Source organism: Apodemus sylvaticus, chromosome 5 (assembly GCF_947179515.1).
Source record: "Apodemus sylvaticus chromosome 5, mApoSyl1.1, whole genome shotgun sequence".
Classification (NCBI taxonomy): domain Eukaryota; kingdom Metazoa; phylum Chordata; class Mammalia; order Rodentia; family Muridae; genus Apodemus; species Apodemus sylvaticus.
The window spans coordinates 109,921,976-109,934,480 of record NC_067476.1 but is presented as its reverse complement, the minus strand read 5'-3'; the positions used below and the strand labels follow the sequence as shown (position 1 = coordinate 109,934,480).

At 39.9% G+C, this 12,505-nt stretch overlaps 1 protein-coding gene across 2 annotated transcripts in view; it reads right to left on the bottom strand.

The window, feature by feature from the left end:
• Nucleotides 1–1,118: 1,118 nt before the first annotated feature.
• Nucleotides 1,119–12,505, bottom strand: part of Ap4e1 (adaptor related protein complex 4 subunit epsilon 1) — a 70,725-nt gene continuing 59,338 nt past the window's right edge. For both annotated transcript variants that reach the window (XM_052183517.1, XM_052183518.1), the window contains exons 17-21: nt 11,153–11,411; nt 9,786–10,322; nt 7,599–7,789; nt 5,665–5,822; nt 1,119–3,938 (exon numbers count right to left, since the gene is read on the bottom strand). In XM_052183517.1, the coding sequence (XP_052039477.1) occupies nt 3,778–3,938; nt 5,665–5,822; nt 7,599–7,789; nt 9,786–10,322; nt 11,153–11,411 (1,306 nt within the window). In that variant the 3' untranslated portion in view covers nt 1,119–3,777. The remainder of the gene's footprint in view (nt 3,939–5,664; nt 5,823–7,598; nt 7,790–9,785; nt 10,323–11,152; nt 11,412–12,505) is intronic.

The window sequence follows — 12,505 nt, the reverse complement described above, 5'->3', positions numbered from 1 at the left end:
GGACACTTTGATCTCTAAAACTGGAGTCTTTTCAAGATGACAGACATTTTCCCTCTTTCTTTACCCCTTGACAAGATGAAAGTAGGGTTGGTGGTGCCAAAAATTAACATCTTTGTTTCTCATGAGATAAATGTCCTCACTTCAGAGAGGGCACGAAGCACAATTACAAGCATAACTTGGAGTCTGATCACTTAATACATTTCCATCATCTGCCATCCGAGAAGTCAGAATTGGCCCTTTTCTGATCACCCTGTAATCTTCCACCCATACACCAGCCAGAGTGACCTGAAACATAAGAGTAATTAGCTGGGTATGGTAGTGCAAATCTGTATTCCCAGCAGCTGTGAGCCAAAGAAGATCAAGGCTCGCCTGAGCGGCCTAAAACCCTGTCTCAAAATAAAGTGCAGGGATGAGGAAGAAGGATGAGTAGATTCCGGGTGGGCTAGGCAGCTCAAGTCCGTGAGGTCTAGGTTTAGAATGATCAGGGGCTGGAGAGATAGCTCAGTGGTTAAGAGCTCTTGTTGTGCCTGCAGAGCACCTGGGTTCAGTTTCCTGCACTCACATGGCAGCTCACAACCATTTGTTCTTTAACTCCAGTTCCAGGGGAAGGAACTGATGCCTCTCCTGACCTCTGCTGGCACCAAGCACACATGTATGAATAAGCCATCTTTTTTCTTTTTAAGATTTATTTATTATTATACATAAGTACACTGTAGCCGTCTTCACAGACACACCGGAGAGGGAGTCAGATCTCATTATGGATAGCTGTGAGCCACCATGTGGTTGCTGGGATTTGAACTTAGGACCTTCGGGAGAGCAGCAGTGCTCTTACCCACTGAGCCATCTCACCAGCCCTAAATAAGCCATATTTTTAAGAGTTAAAAAAATAAAAAGATAGTGAGGAAGAAATCTGATGTTGATCTCTGGCCTCTGAAACATGAATATTTACATGATTACACATACACAGCCACACAAACATGACATATAACACACATGCAAAAACATACATACAAGTAACATACAGACTGAGCAAGTTGTATTTACATATTTAGAAACCTATCTATATACCAATTAAATCATTTTCATCTACTTAAATTATAAAGAACACATAGACCCCATAAAAAGCACAGATGTTTTTAATTATACATTCAATTAAAAAATCTCAATTTACACAGTTCAATGCTAAACAAAGTAAAAAAAAAAAAAGCATCATTTACTAAGCTGCTATTCACTTGCATTGCTCTCGCCTAAACTTCTGACACAGGAAAACAGCTTAAGGACACACGAGTAGGGTCAGTGCACTGCTCATGGCTTACCATGCAACAAAGATCATGTTTATCCACAGAAAAAAGAACCTACAGAAAATGAAAATAAAATACTGTAATTGTGTGCAGAGCACATGCTGTGCAGGGCAAACTTGGCACATTTGCTCTCAGAAGCTGCTCAGCTCCCCTACAGTTGCTCCTGCGGGGTAAGACAGGCTCCTCCCACACCTGAGCGGCAGCTCAGCTGATCCTGGGGATGATTGTCTACAGCCTGGCCACCTCCTTTCGGCTGATCTCACGCTCGCTCTTCCTGTCCTCCGTCATTTGTCCCCAGCCTTGCTCTGCTGCCATCTGTCCTTGGTAAAGGTGCCTGGCTCAAAGCACACAGCCAATCTCCCCCCAAGCGTTACCCTCACTGGCTGATCATAAAGTAAAGAGACTAGATGTTGTGGATGGCCCTGTGCAACAACTAGACCTAAAATTCTATTTTGTGATAAAAAAGGTTGACAATGCCTGATTCAGAATATAATTCAATGAGTTTAGATAGAATATATACTGGTCCAAAGTTTTAAAATATCTACTCTATTAGTTTATTAAAATCATAAACATTGTAAACATTCTATTAAACATTTCTATAGAAACCCTGTTACTCTACATTTAGTGAGTTCAGAAAGAACAAAAGTAACACTATGTTCTCTTTGGCAGATCTAGAGTCACGCCTCAACCCCAAACCTACCGCTTATACAGACACTGTTAGACAGGGCGATTAAGTCCCATGACGAGTTCTGCTGCTCTCATTAACATCCCTTAGAACAAAGCAGCAGAAAGACACACAACCATGGTCCTCGGGACAGCTGTCACTGTGATTTTACATACCTTATACTCCCTGCTCCACAACTGACCAGCCCTAGTGACCTCAGAAACACCTGGAAAAGGCACACAAAGGAGCCCTCCTAGACCATGTGTGGCACTGCTTGGTAAAGTCCGAGCGAGGCTGGGTAGTCCCTGGGGCAGGGAAGGCTGCAGATGGCAACAATAAAGGGGAAGCTAAGGAAGCGGTGCTTCAGAACCCTCATGACAGTGCCGAGGCTGACTGTGCATCTAGTCTTCTGCTGAAGGGAGAAACCCAATGTGCAGGAAATTCCAGTCACCTACTCCTCTTTTAGCAAAGCTTAACTCATGTATTTAAGAGAGAAGTTAACAAAATGCTACATTTACGAATGAAATAACCTAAAATTTAAAAAATACTACTTTTTTGTCTCGTTTTAACTATAGATGACAGTTCTGTAGAATCTTCTTAGCATCTTTCCCCCCCTCCTTTGGTTTTTCAAGACAGGGTTTCTCTGTGTAGCCCTGGCTGTCCTGGAACTTGCTCTGTAGACCAGGCTGGCCTCAAACTCAAGAGATCTGCCTGCCTCTGCCTAGTGCTGGGATTAAAGGTGTGCATCCCCACCACCACCACCTGACCTACTCCTTAGCATCTTTATAGCAAGTATTGGTGAGATAACGTAAAACCAGAGTGCCTGACCTTTAATAATAACGTAAGTTGTATAACCTGAATAGTTTCAATGGTGAAGTACCAAAAGAGTAAAATAAATATTTCCCACAGCACCATTAATTTTTATAAAATACTATTTCAGTTAATATACAATTCAAAATTTTGGCCCATCACACATACAAGACATAATCTCTTCTTTTACTAACAGAGGGCCTATGAGCATAAATATAACACGAAAATGATATATTTTGCCAAAGTATTTATAGGATATATTTACATAGTCACTACTCAGAAACATCCACTTAACACTAGAAGATTTAAAGACCAGAAAAAAAAATCAATTGGCCATTTATACTATGGTCACAAATTTTAACTGCAAAAAGGATTTAATAGCAAACATATACTTTATGGTTGAATTACTTAAAATTAAGTATAACAAGTTAAAAAGTAAAAAACACAGCTTGTGTTTGCCCAACACCCAGAATGTTCATGGTCTTGTACAATGGTTAGGATGTGACAGGCCACCTCAGTTTAACCCTGACCTGAGCAAAGTGGAACCAAGAGCACAGACTTTCTCTACAGCAAATTCTGCACTCCTAAGCCAAGTGTGATTCAGGTGATGATCAGTTTCAGTGTCTCCTGCATCAAAGCAGAGAACCAAGTCTCAGCCTTATTAGAAATCAGTTAATGCTAGAATAAACCTGCTATAAAACATTTATAATAAAATAAATATTTTTAGTTCCTTCACATTAAGTGACATAAAATCATTAACATTTTTATAATATTAGCTTAGGTCATTTTGGGGGTTACCCAAACACACTATACAATCCTGAGTAAAAAAATTAATGACACAGTTTCTTGGGGATCATTCTTAGCAGGAATCAAGAAGAAAACACATAAACCAAAACTTACAAATCCCCATTTCCATCAGAAGTACCATGAGTGCTTTTTACTTTGGTAAGGTTATAAATGTAAACCATTTATGTGGAAAAAGTAAAATTCAACAGAACTTTGCTAGGATGTCTGCATCACTTTTTGACAGTGATGTGATAAATAGTCTGAAAGAACAGAGCTAGAGGATCGGAACCACAGGGCTACGGCATCAGCATGTACTCGGCAGTGCAGGACACAGGGGGTGGATGGGAGCAGCTTACAGGCCAACAGCCCTTCATTGCCTGCAACAGAACAAAAAGGGGGGATTATTTTTAAGAATGGCTCTCACAGACAACTCTCCAGGGACATCTCGGAATGAGCCATAAGCGCACGGAAAGACGTCTGCCATCAATTTCCAGGGACGTGCCAACACGTACTTAGAGAGAGAGAGAGAGAAAGCGAGCACTTCACACTTGTTTGGAAGACTATTTTATATATTTTTAAAAAACCCTGAAAAGGTGCTGGAGTGGTGGTGAATGCCTTTAATCCAAGATGAGAGAGAGAATATCAACAGGTATTTCAACTCTCATGTACACAGCAGCACTGTTCTTATCAGACAAAATGTTGAAGTGCCTCAAGTACTTAGTAACAGGCTAACAGTAAACTACAGTAATGATATATAATAATGTCATATAGTATATACTATAGTAGATACAGGGTAACGTATATTAATAGCATAATAACTGGTCAGAAGTGATAAGGGTCACTTTATATCCATTAAGGGAACAACCCATCAAGAGGCCATCACAATTCTAAACATATATTCACCAAGCAGAGGTACATCCCATTTCCTAAGAGAACTTCTAAATCTAAAACCACAGATTAACCCTAACAAAGTGACTTCCGCACTCCACTCTCACCAACAGCACGCCATATAAAAATAGACACTTCCATACCATAGAATTGAGGACCCAGAAATAAGCCCATTATCCTACAGTTCCCTGATTTTTGATAAAGAAGCCAAAAGTACACACTGGAAAAAAAATATAGTATGTTTAAAAACTAGAATCAAGTTTTCCTGAGTCTACACACCTGAGTATACCTTGACCAGCTACAAGTAAAAGAAAAACTAGATCCTTGCCACAAACCTTGCACAAAATTCAATTCCAAATGCATCAGGGATTTTGGCACAAAACCTGGTACCCTAAATTTGATAGAGAAAAAAATAGGAAATACACCTGAAGAAATACACTGGAATTCATAAGGACTAAATATAGTCCTTATAAATGCAAATTAATTAATATGCAAATTAAACTACTTTAATATGCAAATTAAATGACTTTGCAATTTTATTCTATCCAAGTCAGAATGGCCAAGGTCAACCAAAAACCAGGTTACAAGAAAAAAAGCCATATAGAAATCTACCACTTTATAGGCAAACTAAGAGATACGATTAATTTTCTTAAAAATCTAAAACAGAGGTACCTTACAAAGATAGAGAATGCTGTTCCTAGATGCCGTAAGTTTCTTTCTTTCTTTCTTTTTTTTTTTTTTTTTTTGAGACACGGTTTCCCTGTGTAGCCCTGGCTGTCCTGGAACTCACTCTGTAGACCAGGCTGGCCTCAAATACAGAAATCCGCCTGCCTCTGTCTAAGTGCTGGGATTAAAGGCGTGCGCCACCACTGCCCAGCTATCAGTTTCTAGGCCAAATTCTCAGGTATAAAACATTAGTACAGTGTCTTTTGATGCAACAGAGACATGACTATTTTGAGAGTAATCAACCACTTTCTGACCGAATTTGAAGCCTACGCCACACAAATGGAGGGATGTTTAAAGCATTAAGAAGAAAAACAAAGGTTAAATGATAGCTAATTATATACTGTGAATTTTTCAATCAAATATTCCTTAATACAGTCTGGAAAGCACACTGATTTTTAAAGATACTCGTGGTAAGAAGCTCTAGGAAGTATGGCACTCAGAAGCAAAGTCCATATTCACCCTGGGCCTCCTCTTCCTGAGTCTACACACCTATGACGTCGATCACACGGAGTCTCAGCTTCTGCTGCAGCTCTGTCAGGACAGAAGCCAGAGCAGCTCGAGGCTCTGATAATTTTATGGTTTGCTTCACATCATTTGCAGAGGACAACCAGAGTTTGCCAAAGTCTTCAGTTGAGATCGTTAATGGTCTGAAAAAGTTTTAACAATTAGTCTATGCTGAACGAACACATTTCACATGACTCATAGAAATGAATATATATTACACATATATAATACATATATATTATACATTGTAAACCTGGGTCCCAAGAGATTTATGCTTCTAAATCATATCTGATTAGAAAGGCGAATGTTATCTTTCAACCTGATAATGTTACTGACAACAAAAGATTTAAACTGCACTTTTCCTTTTAGTAACCCATCCAATCAATTTTGTTTCTTACTTTGTTTTGGTTTTTACAATTTTAGGTTTTTGTTGTTTTTTTTTGTTTTGTTTTGTTTTGTTTTGAGACAGGATTTCTCTGTATAGCCCTGGCTGTCCTGGAACTTACTCTGTAGACTAGGCTGGCCTCGAACTTAGAAATCCGTCTGCCTCTGCCTCCCAAGTGCTGGGATTACAGGTGTGTACCACAATCGCCCGGCTAGTATTTTTTTTAAATGCTTTTCTGTTTTGTTTTGTTTTTTTCCCCCGAGACAGGGTTTCTCTGTGTAGCCCTGGCTGTCCTGGAACTCACTCTGTAGACCAGGCTGGCCTCGAAATCCACCTGCCTCTGCCTCCCAAGTGCTGGGATTAAAGGCATGCACTACCACTGCCTGGCATGAATCTTTTATTTATTTATTTATATGAATACATTGTAGCTGTCTTCAGACACACCAGAAGAGGGCATCAGATCTCATTACAGATGGTTGTCAGCCAACATGTGGTTGCTGGGAATTGACCTCAGGACTTCAAGAGCAGTCAATGCCTTTAACCATTGAACCATCTATCTCTCCAGTGCCCCAGTTTCGTTTGTCTTTTTTTTTTCTTTTACGATATTAACTGTTCCAACAGAATTTTACCAAATAATTACATAACTTCTCAAATATAAACTATTCTATCATGTACTATGGATTTGGGGAATAATGACATTTTTGTCAAAGTAATGTACAAGAGAATGAATATAAAGAACTAAATATATTAGAATATAAATAAACCAAAGAACTTAAGACTCTGTTGACTACACACACACACACACACACACACACACACACACACACACACACACACTGAAATAGTTATATGTTGTATAATATCAGAAATACTTAGGGAGTGGATTATGGGCAACTTTCATATTCTAGTTATATTTTTATAACATTTGATTTTCTGATAAGTATGCACTGATTGTATAATTTAAAAAAAACCCTACACTTATAGATACAAAAGAATTGATTATAATGCATAAAACTTTGTGGCATATATGTTGTGCATCCTCAAATTATGAAATAAGAGTGGAAGAGAGTTAAGATTTATACTGTAGCAAAGGCTGAGCTAAAACTCATTCTATAGCCTAGTAAAATTTTGAACAGATGGCAATCCTCCTGCCTCAGCCTCCTGACTACTGGGATTATATGAGCTATCATGCCTGGCTTGTAAGAAAACATGGTTTTAAAAATACTTACTCATGTGTATGTAGTGTGTCTGTGTGTGCATATGTGCATGTGCATACAAGTACCCCACAGAGGCCAGAGTGGTGCTGGGTCCTCCACAGCTGGAGTGACAAGCAGTTGTGAGCCACCATATAGGACCCAAAGTCCAGTCCTCTGAAAGCCTTCTTAGCCAACAAGTCATCTCTCCAGCCCAAAACTGTCTAATATAAAATTCTTATACTCCCTAATTGCCAGCATGGTGTCTATAGCTAGAAAAAGGGAGGGGCATAATGGATGAATAACAAATAATAAAATAATAAAAATTAGAAAATACTTACCTAATAAAATCTAATAATGATAAGTTTATGGAAAATTCTAGTTGAACATAATGTGTACCCATCATTTGATATTTTATAAAACCAGAGAGAGTCCCCTCTACACAAGGGCTTTCCATTTGCACACCATATTGAAAGGATTTGGTGCTTTCTGCTTCTATCACAGGCGAAGAACACCCAGGTTGTTCGGTGATCTGTAAATGAAAGTAATAAAAATATTGAAGAAAGCATCAATAAACTGTTAAGTAGATAATAACCTTCTACTTAAAAGAAGCACTAAAGCACATGAATGTGGGAAGTTAACAAACCTCATGATGAAAACCACTAACAAAAATTTACTAAAACAGATAAATAATACTGTATGGGTCAAAATTATCTAAAAAATTAGCATTATAGCTAAAACTGGTATATATTTAAGATTATTAAATTCTAATCTGGCACCAGAACTCTTGGCTCACAGTGCTAGGAACTGAAGCCAGCGTCTGTGTGTGCCAGGCAAGCACACTTCCCAGCTGCTAGCACCTGCCTCTTAGGCGAGGGGCTTTAAAACAGTCGTACAGCTGCCTCCCACTCTTTCTCCATCCCTAAACTCGGCAGGGAGAATGCTGATAGGCTTCTTTTTTTCTTTTTCTTTTTAAGATTTATTTATTTCATGTAATGAGTACACTGTTGCTGTCTTCAGACACACCAGAAGAGGGCATCGAATCTCATTATAGATGGTTGTGAGCCACCATGTGGTTGCTGGGAATTGAACTCAGGACCTCTAGAAGAGCAGTCGATGCTCTTAACCACTGAACCACCTCTTCCGCCCTAATGTGGCATTTTTTGGAGTTTCTTATTTGTTTGGTTTTTAAAGTTTTGCAAGTAAATCTGCTACACCCACGTATTCAAGAATTCCTGCCCAGGTCAATGGCTCATATACTATCTCATTCAACACACTGTAGCTCACAGAAGAAAATGGCTAGTTTTCTGACACATGCCTGTCAAATGTCACGACTGTGCTAAGGACACTAATAACACCACAGACAAACGAACTTCCAGACGTTGCCATAGCTCCCTTTCAGAGCTGTGGAAGAGAAAGACGCTTGAGCGCTGAGTACAGGATACAAAGTCAGGGAGAGAAAGAAGGAAAACTGTGTTTATCCTTAATATCCTTTTTTTTTTCCTTAATGCTCTATTGGTTCTGTTAAATAACCTGAAGTGTTTTCAGTGAATACGACAAGACTGAATGCAGCACTTGGAGAGTGAATGGAGAGAGATCACAGAATAAAATCTGAGACCACCAAGAGCACAGGATGTGCATTTAATGCCGCAAGCATTCTGCAGAGTCAGCAGTTAACACTTGCAAGTACACAATACTAATAACCTTGTTCTTTGTTTTTTTGTTTTTTTTTTTAAATTATTTTATACGAGCACACTGTTAACTGTCTTCAGACACACCAGAAGAGGGCATCAGATCCCCTTACAAATGGTTGTGAGCCACCATGTGGTTACTGGAATTGAACTCAGGACTTCTGGAAGAGCAGTCAGTACTCTTAACCGCTGAGCCACCTCTCCAGCCCCACTAAAACCTTGTTTTCAATAGGAGGAAACAGGCAGCTAAAGAATCTAACCATGTAACACATCAAGTAGAGCACAGAAGTGAGATTCAATATATGTATTCAATGTACTATGTATCCTAGGCTAACCTGGAACTCATAGAGATCCTCCTGCCTCTTCTCCTGAGTATGGTATAAAGGAGTGCCCATGTGCCACCTACAACCTTTATTATACACTATAGACACTTTATATAATATCTATGTATGGCCTTTGCAAATACAGTATTATTAGGCTTCCTTTGTTTCTTTAGAGTAATGTCTCCTGAGTCCTGTTTTTAAGGAAGAAAGGAGGATATGGAACAAATTCATAAGGCACTGGAGCCAAGATCAGAAACACCAGGTAAGCATTTACTTAAGAAATGATATCTTGGCCAGGCAGTGGTGGTGCACGCCTGTAATCCCAGCACTTGGGAGGCAGAGGCAGGCGGATTTCTGAGTTTGAGGCTAGCCTGGTCTACAGAGTGAGTTCCAGGACAGCCAGGGCTACACAGAGAAACCCTGTCTCGAAAAAACCAATTCCAAACAAAACAACAACAACAACAAAAAAACCAAAAAGAAAAAGAAAGAAATGCTATCTTATACGTTGTCTTACCTTGAAGTTTTCCACAGGAAAAATTTCTAACTGAGCATCTGTGAACTCTGAGTCAGTCTTCCTAGTGACTGACCAGGTCACCAATAAACAATCATCCCTCCAGACTTTGTAAGAAGACACAGACACAGTTTCATTACTACAGATTTCCATGAGACCTGAATGCCTGCACTCAGGAGTTTCTTCCAACAAAGAAGCTAAACTGATTTCCTTGACAGTTGAAGTTGCAGACGATGAAGGGGGATGAAAAACTTCCATGTTGTTATCAGCAAACAAAGAAGGTGCAGGCAAGCTGACATTTGCAAGGTTTTCGTCTGAGGGCAGCTCTGAGAGAGACTCAGAATGGAAAAGCTCTGAACTGAGTTCCCCGTCTCCTCTATCAACAGCATTCAGACTGTCCTCATCTCCACCAGACGCATCTGATACCGGGCTAAGGGCGGAGCAGGGAGCGGAATGAGTACTGGGTGTCTTGTCACTTTGGGCTACCTTGAGTTTTGATTTCCTCCTGAACTTGTGAGACACAACATCTGCTTTTCCAAACTGCAAAAACAAAATATAATAAATAATTTTAAATGAATAATATATTAACAGTAAGAATCTGCAAGGCAAAGATTAGTAAATCTCAGATGAAAGGGTGTAAACACTAGAATTCTGACAGCCATATAACTTAAAGCTATCAGCTAAATCTTACTTTTGACTTAAAAACCTAAGAAAAAGGTCAAAACTTAGTTGTAATAGTTCTAAAAAATGTTTGGTTTCTAAATAGTACATAACAGGATTAGACAACCCAGCTATGTTTTTTTTCCAGAGCTGTATTTTATAGAATCCCAAGTTTATCCTTGACTTCAAAGAGGTTTTAATGATCTAATAATTGTTGATTTCATAGTCTATGCTAGGAGGCAGATAAGAAAAACTTGTTTAACTTCAAAAGCTAAATGTCAGAGGTTGACCAGGAAATATGATGGGAAAAATTTTGTAGCTGGTGATGCTTGCTAAATTTGCCACCACTGATCTCACTAAAGAACAGTCTGGGAGGCTATGCAAACAAAGCTCACAGATAACCTATTGCTGATGACCTTCAATCAAGCCCCCTGCCTTCAGAGAACTCCCCCATCCACCTTGGTCATTCTTGTTAATTTTTGTGGGTCTGGGGCCTTCCCCTTTAGAGACTTTAGAAAAAAACTTACTCAAGGGAACGGGCATGTCCCCTTGACGGTATGCCACTATGTCAGCGGTAGCCCTAGAGCTAGAAGAGGATGGTATGAGAGCTAGAAGAGGCATCTCCCATGTATAGACAAAATCATGAAATCCAGTTCTCGGTACCAGCAGAGGGCACAGAGATTCTTACAGGAATATAATAGATAACTTACCAAATTGATTGTATTTTCTGGTCCCAGCCCAACAAACAGTGACGATGCCAACAGTTGCTTTTCTTTCTCTTCTGAGGAAGGGGTATGGCCTTGAGCTTGGTCCTTTCTGGTTGAGGCTTGGTCTACACTCTCCATTGTTGCGCCCTCTGCAGGAACATGTGGGGCTTCCGGTTTATCACCAGTTCCACTCTCCTTCTTGGGGAGATAGCCTTCTTTACCCCATAACTTCTTTATACCTTCCATCTTTAAGCTGCTTGTCCTAAGGAGATTAAGAAAGCAAGCCAGTTTAAATGATTTGAACAGTTAGATCTTTGATGCATTTTTTTCCTTCAAAACACATTATTCTTTTCAAAGAACAGTTTTCACGCTGTGTTGTAGTAGTGAATACTTTTTATCCCAGGGCTCTGAGTTCGAGGCCAGCCTGGTCTACGGAGTGAGTTCCAGGACAGCCAGGACTACACAGAGAAACCCTGTCTCAAAAAACAAAACCAATCAAACAAAAAGACCAGCTTTCATGTTCATTATACAGGCCAGAAGGAAACCGAGATTTTTAAAATTTATGTTCATTAGAGCCGACTTCCTCTTTCCCCCTGGTAAAATAAAACACCAGAACTCCAGATTTGGTTAAAATTTTCAGATCATTTAATTTCATTTAATTACTTGAGTAAGTTACAAAAGACGAGAATGGCTCTAGACTGAAACCTCTCCTTCTGACTCCTGAGGCACCAAAGTCACCACCGACATGTCTACATACACCAAAAGGTTTCTTTCATCTAAAAAACTGTACTCAAATTTAAGATTCAATTTTAGTTTAGGCTGTTTTATCCTTTAAAGGCAAGCACATACGAGGCTGCTCCATTTAGACCAAGCTGGTGGAAACCTTAGCCAGGCAAAGCTCATCTCAGAACTCACCAAAGATCAAGCTCCTCCCGGTGCAGCCCATTCGGTGACTGACAACCAGAAGGATAAAGCATGGGTATGGAGATGGCTCAGTGTTGGGGAGTGGTGTTGCCGTGCAAGCATGAGGACCCCTAGAGCCCACACAAAAAGCAAAGCAGGTGCTGCAATGCCAGCACTAGGGAAGGCAGGGACAGAGAAACCTGGATAAAGAAGGCCGTGGAACCTGCCCGGCTCACCTTGAGGTAAGTAAATACAGAATATGGCAGTCAAGAAAGATACTCAAAGTCAGGCTCAGACCTCCACAGTGCAGCCGCAGACATGCGTGCCTACAGATATGCACAAATACATTCACGCATACTATGCATGTGCGTGCACACACAGTATAAAGTCCTGGCCACTCGTTTCAGCCCAGTTTAGATAACCCGAGGTCATTCTAACAGCAGAAGCCATCAC